The sequence below is a fragment of the Micropterus dolomieu genome, linkage group LG04 (assembly GCF_021292245.1).
Source record: "Micropterus dolomieu isolate WLL.071019.BEF.003 ecotype Adirondacks linkage group LG04, ASM2129224v1, whole genome shotgun sequence".
NCBI classification, from domain to species: Eukaryota; Metazoa; Chordata; class Actinopteri; order Centrarchiformes; family Centrarchidae; genus Micropterus; species Micropterus dolomieu.
In genome coordinates, this window is record NC_060153.1 from 15,007,790 (window position 1) to 15,022,385 (window position 14,596).

At 41.4% G+C, this 14,596-nt stretch overlaps 1 protein-coding gene across 1 annotated transcript in view; it reads left to right on the plus strand.

Annotated features, from left to right (window-relative positions):
• Positions 1-14,433, plus strand: part of ecpas (Ecm29 proteasome adaptor and scaffold) — a 20,835-nt gene extending 6,402 nt beyond the window's left edge. Inside the window, exons 18-45 of the mRNA XM_046047319.1 lie at positions 747-816; positions 1,109-1,285; positions 1,626-1,749; positions 1,935-2,080; positions 2,503-2,557; positions 2,712-2,826; positions 3,169-3,237; positions 3,379-3,496; positions 3,594-3,761; positions 4,198-4,277; positions 4,973-5,078; positions 5,265-5,312; positions 5,419-5,537; positions 6,838-6,988; positions 7,101-7,166; positions 7,336-7,425; positions 7,554-7,620; positions 7,716-7,807; positions 7,916-7,982; positions 8,805-9,002; positions 9,892-10,103; positions 10,186-10,229; positions 10,326-10,518; positions 10,631-10,778; positions 12,507-12,612; positions 12,755-12,843; positions 12,929-13,000; positions 13,501-14,433. Of these exons, the coding sequence (XP_045903275.1) occupies positions 747-816; positions 1,109-1,285; positions 1,626-1,749; positions 1,935-2,080; positions 2,503-2,557; positions 2,712-2,826; positions 3,169-3,237; positions 3,379-3,496; positions 3,594-3,761; positions 4,198-4,277; positions 4,973-5,078; positions 5,265-5,312; positions 5,419-5,537; positions 6,838-6,988; positions 7,101-7,166; positions 7,336-7,425; positions 7,554-7,620; positions 7,716-7,807; positions 7,916-7,982; positions 8,805-9,002; positions 9,892-10,103; positions 10,186-10,229; positions 10,326-10,518; positions 10,631-10,778; positions 12,507-12,612; positions 12,755-12,843; positions 12,929-13,000; positions 13,501-13,640 (3,130 nt within the window). The 3' untranslated portion in view covers positions 13,641-14,433. The remainder of the gene's footprint in view (positions 1-746; positions 817-1,108; positions 1,286-1,625; positions 1,750-1,934; positions 2,081-2,502; positions 2,558-2,711; positions 2,827-3,168; positions 3,238-3,378; positions 3,497-3,593; positions 3,762-4,197; positions 4,278-4,972; positions 5,079-5,264; positions 5,313-5,418; positions 5,538-6,837; positions 6,989-7,100; positions 7,167-7,335; positions 7,426-7,553; positions 7,621-7,715; positions 7,808-7,915; positions 7,983-8,804; positions 9,003-9,891; positions 10,104-10,185; positions 10,230-10,325; positions 10,519-10,630; positions 10,779-12,506; positions 12,613-12,754; positions 12,844-12,928; positions 13,001-13,500) is intronic.
• The last annotated feature ends 163 nt before the right edge of the window (positions 14,434-14,596 follow it).

Genomic DNA, 14,596 nt, shown 5'->3' on the forward strand with positions numbered 1-14,596 from the left:
TTGGGGGTGTTTTTCTGCACATGGGACAGGGCGACTGCACTGTATTAAGGAGAGGATGACCGGGGCCATGTATTGCGAGATTTTGGGGAACAACCTCCTTCCCTCAGTTAGAGCATTGAAGATGGGTCGAGGCTGGGTCTTCCAACATGACAATGACCCGAAGCACACAGCCAGGATAACCAAGGAGTGGCTCTGTAAGAAGCATATCAAGGTTCTGGCGTGGCCTAGCAAGTCTCCAGACCTAAACCCAATAGAGAATCTTTGGAGGGAGCTCAAACTCCGTGTTTCTCAGCGACAGCCCAGAAACCTGACTGATCTAGAGAAGATCTGTGTGGAGGAGTGGGCCAAAATCCCTCCTGCAGTGTGTGCAAACCTGGTGGAAAAACTACAGGAAACGTTTGACCTCTGTAATTGCAAACAAAGGCTACTGTACCAAATATTAACATTGATTTTCTCAGGTGTTCAAATACTTATTTGTAGCTGTATCATACAAATAAATAGTTAATAAATCATACACTGTGATTTCTGGATTATTTTTTTTTAGATTATGTCTTTCACAGTGGACATGCACGTACGATGACAATTTCAGACCCCTCCATGATTTCTAAGTGGGAGAACTTGCAAAATAGCAGGATGTTCAAATACTTATTTTCCTCACTGTATATAGTAATTGGAAGTCGCTTTGGATAAAAGCGTCAGCTAAATGAATAAATGTAAATAACGTAGCCTACTACTGATAGAGAAAGTCACTGGAACAGAGATACATGGGGGGAGAGATGGAAAGAAGCGGAGAACGCTGACGTGTTTGCAGCAGAGGTACGTTAGGTCTGTGAGTGTGGGGAAAAGAGAACTGAAGGAAAAGAAGGCAGATTCAATAAGTGAGGAAAGTTAAATAAGGTGGAGAATGAAGTAGGCTATAATTAAAACGCTTAAATAAAAATCAAGCTACTAAAAACATAAGAAATATCATGAGTTACTGTTCTGTCCAGATGCTTGATTTGAAATGACATATCAGGATATGAGATTTTAATCATATCGCACAGCCCTATGTGTCCATACTATATTCATACTGTTTGCATTAATAATACATCAGATATTAAGCTAACAGATCTGTGGCTCATATTGTCCTTTTAACTTAATTATCTTGTTTGTGTCTGTCTGTCTGTCCATGTACGTGGTCCAGATGAAGGAGCGATCAATCCAGACCTTGGGTTACCTACCAGTGGGAGATGGAGACTTCCCTCACCAGAAGAAGCTGCTGCAGGGTCTCATGGACTCTGTAGAGGTATGAAACGTACTGTCTTACAGTAGCATTATCAATTGCAATGCAGGGCTTTACAAAGACAACAGAAACAGTTAGAACTAACAGATTGTTTAGAAGCATTAATATTGGTAGGCACTAGCGACTTGATTGCTGTAGTAAAATTTGAGTTGTAAAATGTATCTTGTCTGTGACTTAATGTTTTCTGATTGAGAAAAAACAATTGCAGTCTTTTTTAGTAGAAATTGGGATTTTTTTCTGTCACAATTAAGACTGTATGATCTTCGATCATTGACGGTGATCGGTGAAACTGTTGGAGGGCTCATAGAAACTCCATCACATTTTCCCTTCTTTCTCTCTTAAGGCCAAGCAGGTGGAGCTGCAGTTTACAGTTGGAGAGGCTATAACCAGCGCCGCAATAGGCACCAGCTCTGGTGCTGCCAGAGACCCATGGACCTGCACTGAGGACCAGTACAGTCCGCCACACAGTAAGTACTTTCAGCTGTGAAAGACATATTTTCTGTCTAGCAGCTCTGCATTGCTTGTAATCAGATATGTGAGTATATGTTTACCTGCAATAGTCCTTTTTATCTAAACCTTAAATGCTCCCTCAACAAAACTAGAAATATAAATTTTTGTTCTAACATTTCCACTCTCTTCCTTTCCCTTCCAGATGTGAAAAACAACGATGTGGTTCCTTGGGTCCTCAACTCCATCTTGTCCAGGTATATACCCAGCCAGAACCCCCATGTCCGACAGGCAGCCTGCATATGGCTGCTGTCCCTGGTCAAGAAACTCAGCCAACACAAGGAAATCACGGTGGGTGTACTGTACAACCTCTGAATCTAAGGAGGGACTCAGGAGAGTGATCACTTAAACAGTAACTGTTAAAGGCCTCAGCTGGCCTCATATGGTTGCCGGAGTAAAGACGAGTTTTAGCTTTTGGGATTATCAGATCTTGATTCTTTCCCTTGTTTTGGGTGTTCTGATTTAGAGTTAAGACCTTTGCACACCAAGTCTTTTTATTTTCAAAGTATCCGGCGCTTTTCACACATCCCTCACAATTCTCACCAAATGTATTCTCTGTATTTATTAATGACCTTTAGCTGTAGGAAATGAGGCTTTTTTCCCTCTTCATGACAAAGAGAATCAGTGCTGCTTCATTTTATTTTGAACTCATGTCATATCACTTTTGCAGTTGTAATACAAATAATGTTCTTCTTCTGCCTTTACTCCTACAGTCCCATTTGAAGGAGATTCAGGTGGCGTTTATCTCTGTTCTCTCAGACCCTGATGGTAAGAAGAGCGTTCTGTCTAACCTGACTGTTAGATTGAGCTGCTCATTACTTCAAATGTACCTGTGCAACATTACAAAAAAAGCAGCCACCACTCTTTGCTCTGTTTCCTTCCCAAGTCACCATTCATCGTGCTTTTTTCTTTTTTCATTCAGATTTGAGTCAGGATGTGGCATCTAAAGGCCTGGGCCTTGTCTATGAGATGGGAGGAGAGGGTGACCAGCAGCAACTTGTGTCCACTCTGGTGGAAACACTCATGACTGGAAAAAGGTGAGCAGATGATAGAGTAAAGGAGGCAGGAATTAAACGACAGAGAATCACAGGAGGTAGTAATGTATTGTAGTGTCCTTGCTGCAGGGAAGGAGAAATAACATTTTCAGTGTATGAAGATATTATTTTATGCCTTGTTGATTTAAATGTTCTGCTTTTAAATTTTTATCTTACTTGTGGCTATTTTATTTTCATTTTATTTTGTAGTGTTGCCGTTGCCTGAATTTATTTCGTTGCAGTCCTGAATTGTTTTTGCTTGTGGTTTTACCATGTGAAGCGCTTTATAACTTTGATAAAAGTGCTGTATAAATTAAGTTTATTATATTGTATCTTTGCAAACAGAGTGAAACATGCTGTTTCAGAAGATACCGAGGTGTTCCAAGGAGAAGGTTTGGGGAAAACACCTGATGGGTAAGTCACATGTCACAACTACTAGTCATTTGTTGTTCAAATGTAATGTAAATGCTAAAAATTTCTATTTGCGTGGGTTCTCTTTGTGCCAATTGACCACCTTCTTCTCCTCCTCCCTCATGCATTGATGGCTCCTGACAGTCACGGCCTGACCACATACAAGGAGCTCTGCTCATTGGCCAGCGACCTGAACCAACCAGATCTCGTCTACAAGTTCATGAACCTGGCCAATCATCATGCCATGTGGAACTCGCGCAAGGTATGATGCTCGTGCACCCTCTATCCCATCCATTAAATCTGCCCCTTGTCCTACTATATGGTGCTGTCTCCTTCCACCTGACCTCTCCTCCTTTCAGGGAGCAGCTTTTGGTTTCCACATGATCGCAGCCAAAGCCGGGGAGCAGCTGGCTCCATTCCTGCCCCAGCTTGTGCCCCGTCTGTACCGCTACCAGTTCGACCCCAACCTGAGCATTCGCCAGGCCATGACCAGCATTTGGGATGCCTTGGTCACGGATAAGACCCTGGTAGGAACTGAGTCGTGTGTGTGTGTGTGTGTGTGTGTGTGTGCGCGCGCGCGCGCGTGCGTGCAAAAAAAAACATCCTCATGCATGTACCAAGTACTAAGGGGCGGTTCTGGCTCAGTAGGTAGAGTGGGTTGCCCGTTAATCGGCGGTTCAATCCCTGGCTCCTCCAGGCTGCATGTCGAAGTGACATTCGGCAAGATACTGAACCCCGAATTGCCTCTGGTGGCTGTTCCACCAGTGTATGAATGTGTGTGAATGTTAGTTTCTGTCTGAGCACTTAGGCTCAGTGAATGAATGTATAAATGGTGAATGCAGATGTAGTGTAAAAGCGCTTTGAGTGGTCGAAGACTAAAATACAAATACGGAGCATTTACATTTACCAGGATGTAGCGATGGATGTCATCAGGAGTAATGTGAGCATGGTTGTGTGTTTCAGGTGGATAAGTATCTTAACGAGATCCTGCAGGATGTAATTTCCAACTTGACCAGTAACACCTGGAGAGTGCGCGAGTCCAGGTACAGTGGCAAGACTGTATATGTCTTTATAATCTACAAAAAAGTTAGATTATAAAGACTAATATTGTTTTCTTGTTTCCTTTGATCTATTTATTTAGCCTTATAAGTGATTGGGTACAAAATGTATATAGTCTCTTCTTAGTTTTTTTTGTTTTCTTTTGCAAACTTGAGTGAAATGGCAATACAGTATTTGTACATGGCCTAATATGCAAAGAGTTAAATTTTAAAGGCACATATACAGTATATAGCCATTTTTGCAGTATTTTACATATTGATATTATAGTGTTAAAGTAAAGATCAGTTGCTTCATGCTGTTTATTTAACTGACAGTTGCAGACCAGTTGTACGTGGTTGGAGGCGATGGCAGCCTAAAGTATTTTAAAGAGATGCTCATATTTTGCCGTAGGTTTGTCTGGGATTTTTCCACCTCAGGTATAATGTGACAAAACCACTTTTGACTTTTTATCTTAATATCGCTTAAGGGTTTTTTCTTATACCTTTCTCATCTGGCCTCAGGAACATTGTAATGAACCTGATTGTTGGAATTATAGTAAACGCATTGTAATTATGGTAGTCTAGTAATTTAGTTCATTCTTCTGTTACACTCCTTGCAACTTGTTCTGAAGATGAATGTGAGCTAGAAGCCTATGCTGTAATGTAACAATCTGTTTTTGATGAATTGACTTTCCCTCCAGCTGCCTGGCTCTAAGTGACCTGATTCGCGGCCGCCAAGCTGATGACCTCATTGATCACCTGGCAGAAATTTGGGAGACACTGTTCAGAGTCCTTGATGACATCAAGGTGAGCAGAAAACTTTCATTTTATTTATCATTTTATTTTATTCCCAAGAGCAACAGATGGTATTTTTTTAATAGTTGTGAAACTTTGTAACTGACTAGATGACACGTTACAAGTAGAGATTCAGTTTAGATTTCTTTCATTATTTAGTCACGTGATTCTGATATTCTGTGTCATTTTACATTTCAGGAATCTGTGAGGAAAGCTGCTGACCTAACACTGAAGACACTGAGTAAGGTAAAGTTGTTTGTCACAGTATTGGCCCACGTGTATGTCTTTGTTTGTGTGTACACATGCACGTCCAAGCATCTGTGTGTGTGTGTCTCTCTCTTTCTCTGTCCAGGTGTGTACTCGTATGTGTGAGTCTACAGGCTCTGCAGCCCAGAGAACTGTGGCGGTCCTGTTACCTACCCTGCTGGAAAAAGGCATCGTTAGCAATGTCTCAGAGGTCCGCTCACTAAGGTAGCATCTCCCTCCATCAGTGTGGTCTGTGTGACCTTGCTCTGAAGATACTGTATGTCTGTCAGTCAAATACAAAACTAAGTAATGTCTTTTGGAGCATAATACTCTTGAGTCTCCAGTGTTTCCCCTAGGATGGAGTTGTAGCAGCGGAGGTGAAGTAAAATTTTTGTCTGAATATAAAACCCCAACACAACATGTCTCAGCAATATTGCTCTTGTGTCCATGAGCATGCGCTGCACATTAGAATATCTTAAAATGTCAGTGTTTTCCCATTTTAATGTGAGCTTTAGCTTAATGTTTTGGTGGTGGTCGTGATCGGGGGAGTGAGGGGGTTTGGGGGCTCCTGCTGTCACCTCCATCCATTCCTTTCCTAACAACCACTCATATGAAAACTGAAAAATAATTGTATCAGTCTGTACAGGACAGAGCTGTGGGCTACACCAGTTTAATCTCAGATTGTAACTGATGTTCTCAACATTGGAGAAGTAGGAAGTAAAAAAATACAGCTACCAGTTACTTTCTATTGAGCTAATGTTAAGTTACCTAGCAGCTAAAGACGCAGCCTACTGTAGAAGCTTTCCTGCTCAGCTCAGGAAAGCAGCCTGAAGGGGAGGGGAGATGTTAGCTAGCGTGAACAGGCTTCGCTTTTCCAGCAGTTGGGGAAACAACAGACAGACTTTTCTTGGTCTTGAGAAGCTGACACACTGTCACCGACACAGTACATTTACTGCCAGAATATTTTCCTCTGCTCGCATTCACCGTCACTTTCTGCCGCTTGGACAAACAAACAATCGCTACGCACCTCCCAATTCCTCATCTGTCATGTAGATGTTTTGTATAGAACGATGAGAGGAGGCTAGCGAAGCATTGAGTGTTGCCGTGCTCGCACAGTGTGAAAATATTTGTAAGCGCATAGTTTAATGATGTTGGGAAATTTTAGCAGCTGCACACCACCGCTCCTGAATGCATATAGGGGAAACACTGCTCTCAAAATGAAACCAGATGTTCAGCAATGTACAGTTTGCCTACCTATGATCCTGCACAGATAAAGTTGTAAACAGGCAATGTCTTTGTCGGTATTGGTGCTGACTTGACAATTTATCTTTGTTTTATTGAGTCAAATTTAACCCTTGGTCATTAAACTTACCATGGAAATGAGAATTTACCATTTCAGTTTTCTAATATGTAACGATGTTGAACAGTATGGCTTTTTTTGTTTACATTACCGGGTTGTAATTTTGTACCATAGCATTGTTTTCCTTGTTCTCTCTCTCAACCAATCAATTTTATTTCCAACCAGTATCCAGACCCTGGTGAAGATTAGCAAGACAGCCGGTGCCCGACTAAAGCCTCATGCTTCCAGGTTGATCCCGGCCCTGCTGGAGGCCCTCAGCACCCTGGAGCCACAGGTCCTCAACTACCTCAGTCTCAGAGCCACAGAGCAGGAAAAGGTAACCTCAGCCGTCTTCTGAATCCTCCTCAAGACTGGTAACCTAAGTCTGTAGGTTTTATCACAGGTTGGAGTCCACATTGTCATGAATTGTGTTCTTTCTGGCTCTCTAGAGTGCCATGGATGCTGCCAGGCTGAGCGCTGCCAAGTCCTCTCCAATGATGGAGACCATTAACATGGTAAAAGAAAACATCATAATTACTGTTCATTCCTATGACCTTTTTTGGGGTTTTAGACCCAGTTTCTAGGTGTCAGAGGAAAGAAAGTGTTGTTTCTGCTTGACAAAACATGACAAAAGCCAGTGAGATCTGTTTTTTAAGGGTCTGTCTTTGTTATCCCTGTGCCCAGTGTTTGCAGCACCTCGATGTTTCTGTGCTAGGAGAGCTGGTTCCCAGGCTCTGTGAGCTGCTCAAGAGTGGAGTAGGCTTGGGCACCAAGGTAGGCGCACACTTCTGTAGTCTCTAATTCTTAGATTTATTGTAAACGCATTGATTATCTTTTAAATCCACCTGTTACTTGTTTGTATCGAGTCAGCTTATTTATGTTTGTCTCTTTTCTCGACGTAGGGTGGCTGCGCTAGTGTAATTGTTTCACTCACAGTGCAGTGCCCCCAGGATCTCACCCCATACTCAGGTAAAGCACAAGTGTGCTCAATCTGTTCCTGTAACATGTTCAATGTACCGTTTGTTGCAAGTGAACCAACAACAAAAATGTTTTGGTGTTTCCAGGTAAACTGATGAGTGCCCTGCTGAATGGCATCCATGACAGAAGCACTGTAGTACAGAAACAATTTGCCTTTGCTTTGGGACACCTAGTCAGGGTGAGCACCAGATCTGTCTCAGAAGCAGTCATATTACATTAATTACACCATAGTTTGTTCTAAGTGACTCAGTAAGCATGGGTTGTTGTTGTTGTTTTTCCCCATCAGACAGCAAAAGACAGTAGTGTAGAGAAACTACTACTGAAGCTCAACAGCTGGTACTTGGAGAAAGAAGGTAAGACAAAGTCTGCAGTTTTTCTTCAAAATAATAATTGTGTATGTTCATTAGTGGTCGACCAATTTGGGTTTTTCAGTTGCAGATGCCGATATTTAGGGAGTAGTAGGGTGTCTGATGGCCGACATAAAAACAAAGAAAAGTCATGTATAATTCTGTTATTCCATGCAGAGTATAATCTAATACACATTTTTTACGTAATAAAACAGAAAAAGACATTGGGCTATGTGTAGATTTCAGTGCGTTGCTGGTGTTTAAAGGGTAGTGGGGTACAGTTTGCCAGAAGTGATGTCATTCAACTGCATTATTCTGTACAGCAGGGGTTTTCAAAGTCAGAGACTGTGGGCCTTCGCTCAAACAAAGCTTAGACAAAGGCACCTCTTCACACCCTGTTAGTTAATTTGCTTAGTTTCACTCATTTCCTGGATACCTGGGTATCACGGGATCATGATGATGATATTTGATCACATAGACACTCAACAATTTAGCCAAGATAACCTAATATTAGTGTATGACATAATTTACAACTACTGCTTTAATGCTAGCTAGTAATGGCGTTCGGTTATATTTGCTGTTGGTCACAGAGAAAATTTTGGGTTAAAAACAAACTTTTTCACCACCTTACCAAATGTTACCGGGTGGAGTGCTAATGTCATTCCACAGCAGCCACACTGACAAAGCTGCCTGAAGATGTGCCCGCAGACATTTTTGTCCTAATCGGCCGATCGATTAATCAGTCTGTTACTAATGTGCATTAAACTAAATTCACGGTCTGTGTTCTCTTCTACTCTTTCCATTTCCTAATTTCTATTCTACTCCCAGAGCCGGTGTACAAGTCATCATGTGCGTTGACTGTGCATGCCATCAGCCACTATAGTCCTGATGTGCTCAAGGCCCATGCAGGAGTGGCTCTGCCACTGGCTTTCCTAGGTATGCATCAGGCGCCAGGTCCTGATGAGGAGAAAGGAGAGAGCCATGACGCCACGCTGTGGGCGGAGGTGTGGCAGGACAATGTCCCAGGTGAGAAATACTCTTACAGTATACAGTAATAAAAAGGGATTTACTCATAAAGAGCTGCACTTTATAGGAGCTCCTGAAGTAAACGTGTGTGGATTTGTGGTGAGATTTCTGCTTGATCAGAAGTCTCTCAGTTAGTTGCGGTTTCACATGCGACATGCAGTCCCAAACCGTGTCGATCAAATGGTCTGAAGGGATTATAACTAGTGGAGCAATAACGTAATGCACAGCACAGTATAGGGCATATTATGAATTCTGATTCATTTTCGTAATATTACAACTTTTTTCTGGACATGTCAGAGAACACAGAGATTTGGGAGAGATTCTGAATGTGCAGAAAGTTTTGAACATGAGCAGAAAACCTGCTGAAACACAGGAGCTATGAAAGTCCAGGAGTTTATAACTGAATCAAAATGAATTAATTTATCATTGAGGTGAACAGGTGTCATGTGCACATTTAAAGAGGTTACTGCACCAAACAAAAGACACAGAAGAGGAGGGAAGACTAAATCACGACTGATAGTAACTGAGAAAGGTTGATCTACAGGAGAAACATATCTGAAAGCAACACAGAATGCCTGAGAGCTTCACTGCATTATATTCAGTTATATTTTTAGATTTTGACTTGTCACCTGCCACCTGAATTTTGTTTCCCTTTACATGAATAAAATCTTTCCACCATGTATCGGTGCATAAAAAGTCACCAGAATGCAGCAAATTAACTGTTTAAATGCTCAAAATGTTCACATAATTTAGCCTAGTAGTCTTAAAGTATAGTGTTAAACTCTTGTCTTGTCTCGATCTCGTGAACCCAATCTCGTGTTTTCGTCTTGTCTCTCGTCACACACTAGTATTTTAACCTTTTTTCTTTGAACAATTACTTCCATTCTAGGAAGCTTTGGAGGCATCCGACTCTACATGACAGAGCTGATCGCTATCACCCAGAAGGCACTGCAGTCCCAGTCCTGGAAGATGAAAGCTCAGGGTGCAGCTGCCATGGCGACTGTTGCCAAGGAACAGACAGGCTCATTGGTTGCGCCACACCTTGGCATGGTGCTAACAGCTTTAATGCAGGGACTGTCTGGACGAACATGGGCTGGCAAGGTAGCGACTGATTATACAAGAGAGTGGCAAAAACACAACAAAGAAATTGTTTTGGCTTTATATTTATTTATTTTTGTTTCAGGAGGAGCTATTGAAAGCTATTGCATCAGTAGTGTCCAAGTGCAGGTGAGACTCTTTGAAGAACTTTTTTGCTCCATCAACGTTAATTTACAGGGGGGGGGTTTTATACTTTGTGGCTTCCATTATTCCTCTGGCTTTTAGTGCGGAGCTGCAGAAGCCTTGCGCAGGCCAACCCACCATCTCTGAGGTGCTGGAGGTTGTGTTGAAGGAATGTCGTAAGGAAAGTCTGGTGTACAAAATGGCTGCTCTGCGCTGCGCTGGAGACGTGCTTCACAGCAGCAACGAGGACCGCTTCAGCGACGTGGCTGAGATCCTTGTCCCTCTGATCAAGAAGGTTCAGTCACATCGACTTGTTTGATATCGCCTGTTTGTTATGATAGCACCATACTAGTGCATTTCAAGAAACTTTTTAACGGTGCTCAATCTGTCTTCCTGATTCCTACCAGAGCTGCCCAGAGAGTGGCGGTGCATCACCGAGGTCGCTGGATGATGATGATGATAGAGATGTGAAGGAGAAAGAGCTGCAGACAGAAGCTCTGCTCTGTGCTTTCGAGACTCTTGGAAAGACTTGGCCCAGGAACCCGGAGACTCAGGGTAATTTACAGCTTGTCCCCAGAACACATACAACTTGGACCACTGCTCAGTAGAGGTGTAACGGTACACAAAAATCCCGTTTTGGTATGTGCCTCGGTTTTGAAGTCACGGTTCGGTTTATTTTCGGTACAGTAAAAAAATGCAAACATTAAATTGCTGCTGGTTTATTATGAACTTTTGTAAACATCCAAATTACTTAACAATTTTGAAACAAACTTCCAAATTACACATAATAAATAAATTATATCAAATAAAAAAGAAATAAAATACTACTGCAAACTACTAACAAGTTCTCCACTAAATAAAATATTGTCAAAACAATACCATATATAGCTCATAAAATGTAATAAAAAATATATAATAATATGGATTACAGTGCCGCATTCTTCTTATTTTTCCCTTGTTGTAGTGACGTTCTCTTTTATGTGATACCACTACTGAGTTAGCAAGTTTGACCTGTTGGCAGAACCATATTACCCGATCACTACTGAGAAGTGTTGGCCCACTGCTTTCATCTTATCAACTTGTCCGTTGTTGTATTTCACTGGAAACCAAAGTGTTCCCAAACAGAAGACCTTAAGGGAGGGTTTTCAAGCTCTGGCTTCTCTGCACTGGCCATGATTCTTAAATCACTAGTTAGCGAGAGGCTAGTTCTAAAGCTACTGCTTGTGTAGTGCTGTAAGGTGGAGATTTTGTCCACCTCTTAATATGTCCGTGTGGAAACTTGGAATTTTCGTATGTTCCACACACAAAATAAGCCTAATATCTGACATTAAAGACTGCATTCACCAAAACGGTCCGGTACGAATAAATGTACCGTTACACCCCTACTGCCCAGATAAAGAAAGTCCACTGGATCAGGGAAATTAATTAACCCTAAACTGGACACAAAATATTAATCCTGGACAATAGTTAACATTCCCACAAAAGTATTTTTCTTTTACCCTGTTTTAGAAGTTGAACACCTTGCTGGACTCACTCTCATGTGGCAGGCCTGCTCCTTTTGAACCCTGAAACTTGACCTCGCCCCACCTTGTGATGGTCCTCATGTTACTACGCTTTGCGTATAGAATTGGATCCAAACTATTGTTTTTGCCTGTCATCAGTAGAGATGGGTGGATCAATTGATGGAAAGTGTACTGTCCTTAAATTTTAGACCTTTTGCAGTCAAAGCTAGTTTGATTTAGCTTAGTCCATATGTTTCCTGCAGTGAGTATAAATCACTCTAAATAGTATGTAGTTTGGTTTATCCGAGATAGAATACATGTATTTCTCTATGTTGACATTGTTGCTATGATTATGAATTCTTACATTCTCTCCATTGGTTTCATTGCACTTGTGTGTATTGATTTGTAGACATATTGCTTTTCTAGTATTCTTCTAGTACTAAAGATTATCCAAAAAATAGTGGTCCTTTTAAACATTTTTGTCTATTATTCACAAGGACTGTTCACATATTCATTGAAGACAAGTGAGCAAGGTTTATAGTTAAAATATAAGCTGCTTGATACCAGTCCAATATCATGCCAATATTTCTCCCATTCACTCCACCACCTCCTAAAATCTTAACTTGAAGAGACTCCCACACATTGTCAGGGGCTTAAGCTCAGTGGCAGAACTGCCAGTGTATTACTCCCAGTGATGTAGGCTAAATGGGTGGGTGGGCTGCTGGGGACCTGATAAGTGGCCCTTGCGAAGAAATGTTCTGAACATTGTGTCTGTCTGTAGCTCGTTTCCAGGAGGAGGTGTGCAGTCTAATGTGTGAGAAGCTCAAGCTAAGCACCTGGAAAGTCCAGCTTGCTGTCCTACAGTCCATGAAGGCATACTTCCAGGGGTAAGGACCAAACAAAGACCAGCCCCACTAACATTTTCTTGTAATGTGTTCTTTGAAATAAGTCTTATAATAAATAATAATAATAGCCTATAATAAATACATTTTTTTTTAGTGTATAAACGTGAGCTGCTTTTCTCTGCAGGTTATTGCTGCTAGAGAAAGGCAGTGAAGACTTCAAAGCATTATCGCAGATCCTGACAGAGACCTGTGCTTCTCTAACTTACCCTTTAGGTAAGGGCCTCACAATTCAGTGTACTGAATTCTTGACTAATACACCTGCATTTCATCACAATATTTGTGTTGTTTTTCTATCCAGAAAACAAAAGTTATTCCTCTGTGAGGACAGAGGCTTTGTCAGTGGTGGATCTGATCGTAAAGAGAACTGGAGGTAAATATTTATGGCTACTAAGTTCAGTTGGAATATGAGCAAATGAAAGTAGAGCCCGGTTTTCTGCATGCGCGCATATATATATATATATATATATATATATATATATATATATATATATATATATATATATATATATATATATTTCCAGGAGGAGGTGTGCAGTCTAATGTGCCTATAAATTTAGGCAGTTAGAAATGTTTTAAATACTATGATATACTTTTGCACATTGTTTCCATTGTCAGAGTGCAAATGGTTTCAGGTTGTGGGTCAGGGAATGGCAGTGTCAGGCAGCCCACAATACTTTACTGAGATATATCACAAATATTGGATGTACTGCCACAACATGGATTCTAACCACAGATGGTGGAATACTGTGGATTCCAATGCAAAGCAATTGTTGTATCATATATCGTAATATGTTGTATTATAGTGTATGTATAGATTAGTGATCCAAGTGTCACTGAGGAAATCTTCTTGTGCCTGTGGGACATTAACAGAGAGCGAGCAGTGGGACTGTGTGTCTGTGAAGAGCCGGCAGCAGTTGCAGCGCTCCCTGTCAACGCTGCAGTCGGACAGCAGACCCGACCTGAAGGACAAAGCCCAGGAGCTGCGTCGACACATCCAGAGCCAACCCTGACGCACACACATACACGCAGCTCACGGAGCCAGCCAGACGACACATACGTCACGATAGAGCATCAGCTTCTTTTTACTTCCTTATCAGCAAAACAAAACACGTGGCACACTCCTCTGTCTGACCTTTTTCATGCAGTAATTTTCTTTTAAACTGATTTACAAATACTTGCATTACTTATCCATATTACCTGTGAGCTTTGAAGCTGGCTTTGTGGAAGAGACTGCTCCAGTCAAGCCAACACACTGATTCACATTTGTGGCTGTCGAAGCTTGACTTTAAAGCTTGAAGAAACTACAATAACAACTGCCGAGTCTGAACTCCCAGTAACTGTTGTTAAGGGCAAGGCTATTATTGTAACGTGTCAAGTTTTATTTGGTTCATTTAAATGGACAGTAAGATAATAATGATAAATGCTATATAAACCAATGTGTTGGGTTTGTGGACGCTGTATACCTATAGCCCCAAAATGGGGACTTTACTACTGCTGTGGGTTTGCCTACTCATTAAATGTCAGAGCAACAAGTTGTATATCTTAGCTAACGCAGACTAGTCAGCTATCGTACAAAGTTGCACCTTTCAGAGGGTGTGGACTCTTCCTCGCTCTTTTACCGCTGCTGCTGTGTAGTGGTGAAAGGACTGAGGCTTTGTTTCTACTCTTTGCAAGGTAAATGAGCAAGACAACAGCCAATTTTGACAAGTCTTGAGAATAAATAAATAATCCTGCTGTTCAGTTGAAAGTGATGTATTGTTTGAATTTGTCCCCGATAAAATAAAACTACATTGACTATTTGGATAAGTGACTCTTTTTTTCTTAATACAGAATCATGTTTATATATTTACAGTTTAAAATCAAAGCAACAAGTTGTCAAATTTCACTGAAAAGCACTATCATGCAATTTAGTTGTATGTTCACAATAGTGTGTTTCAGCTTGCATTTGCACTTTACTTGAAGGCCG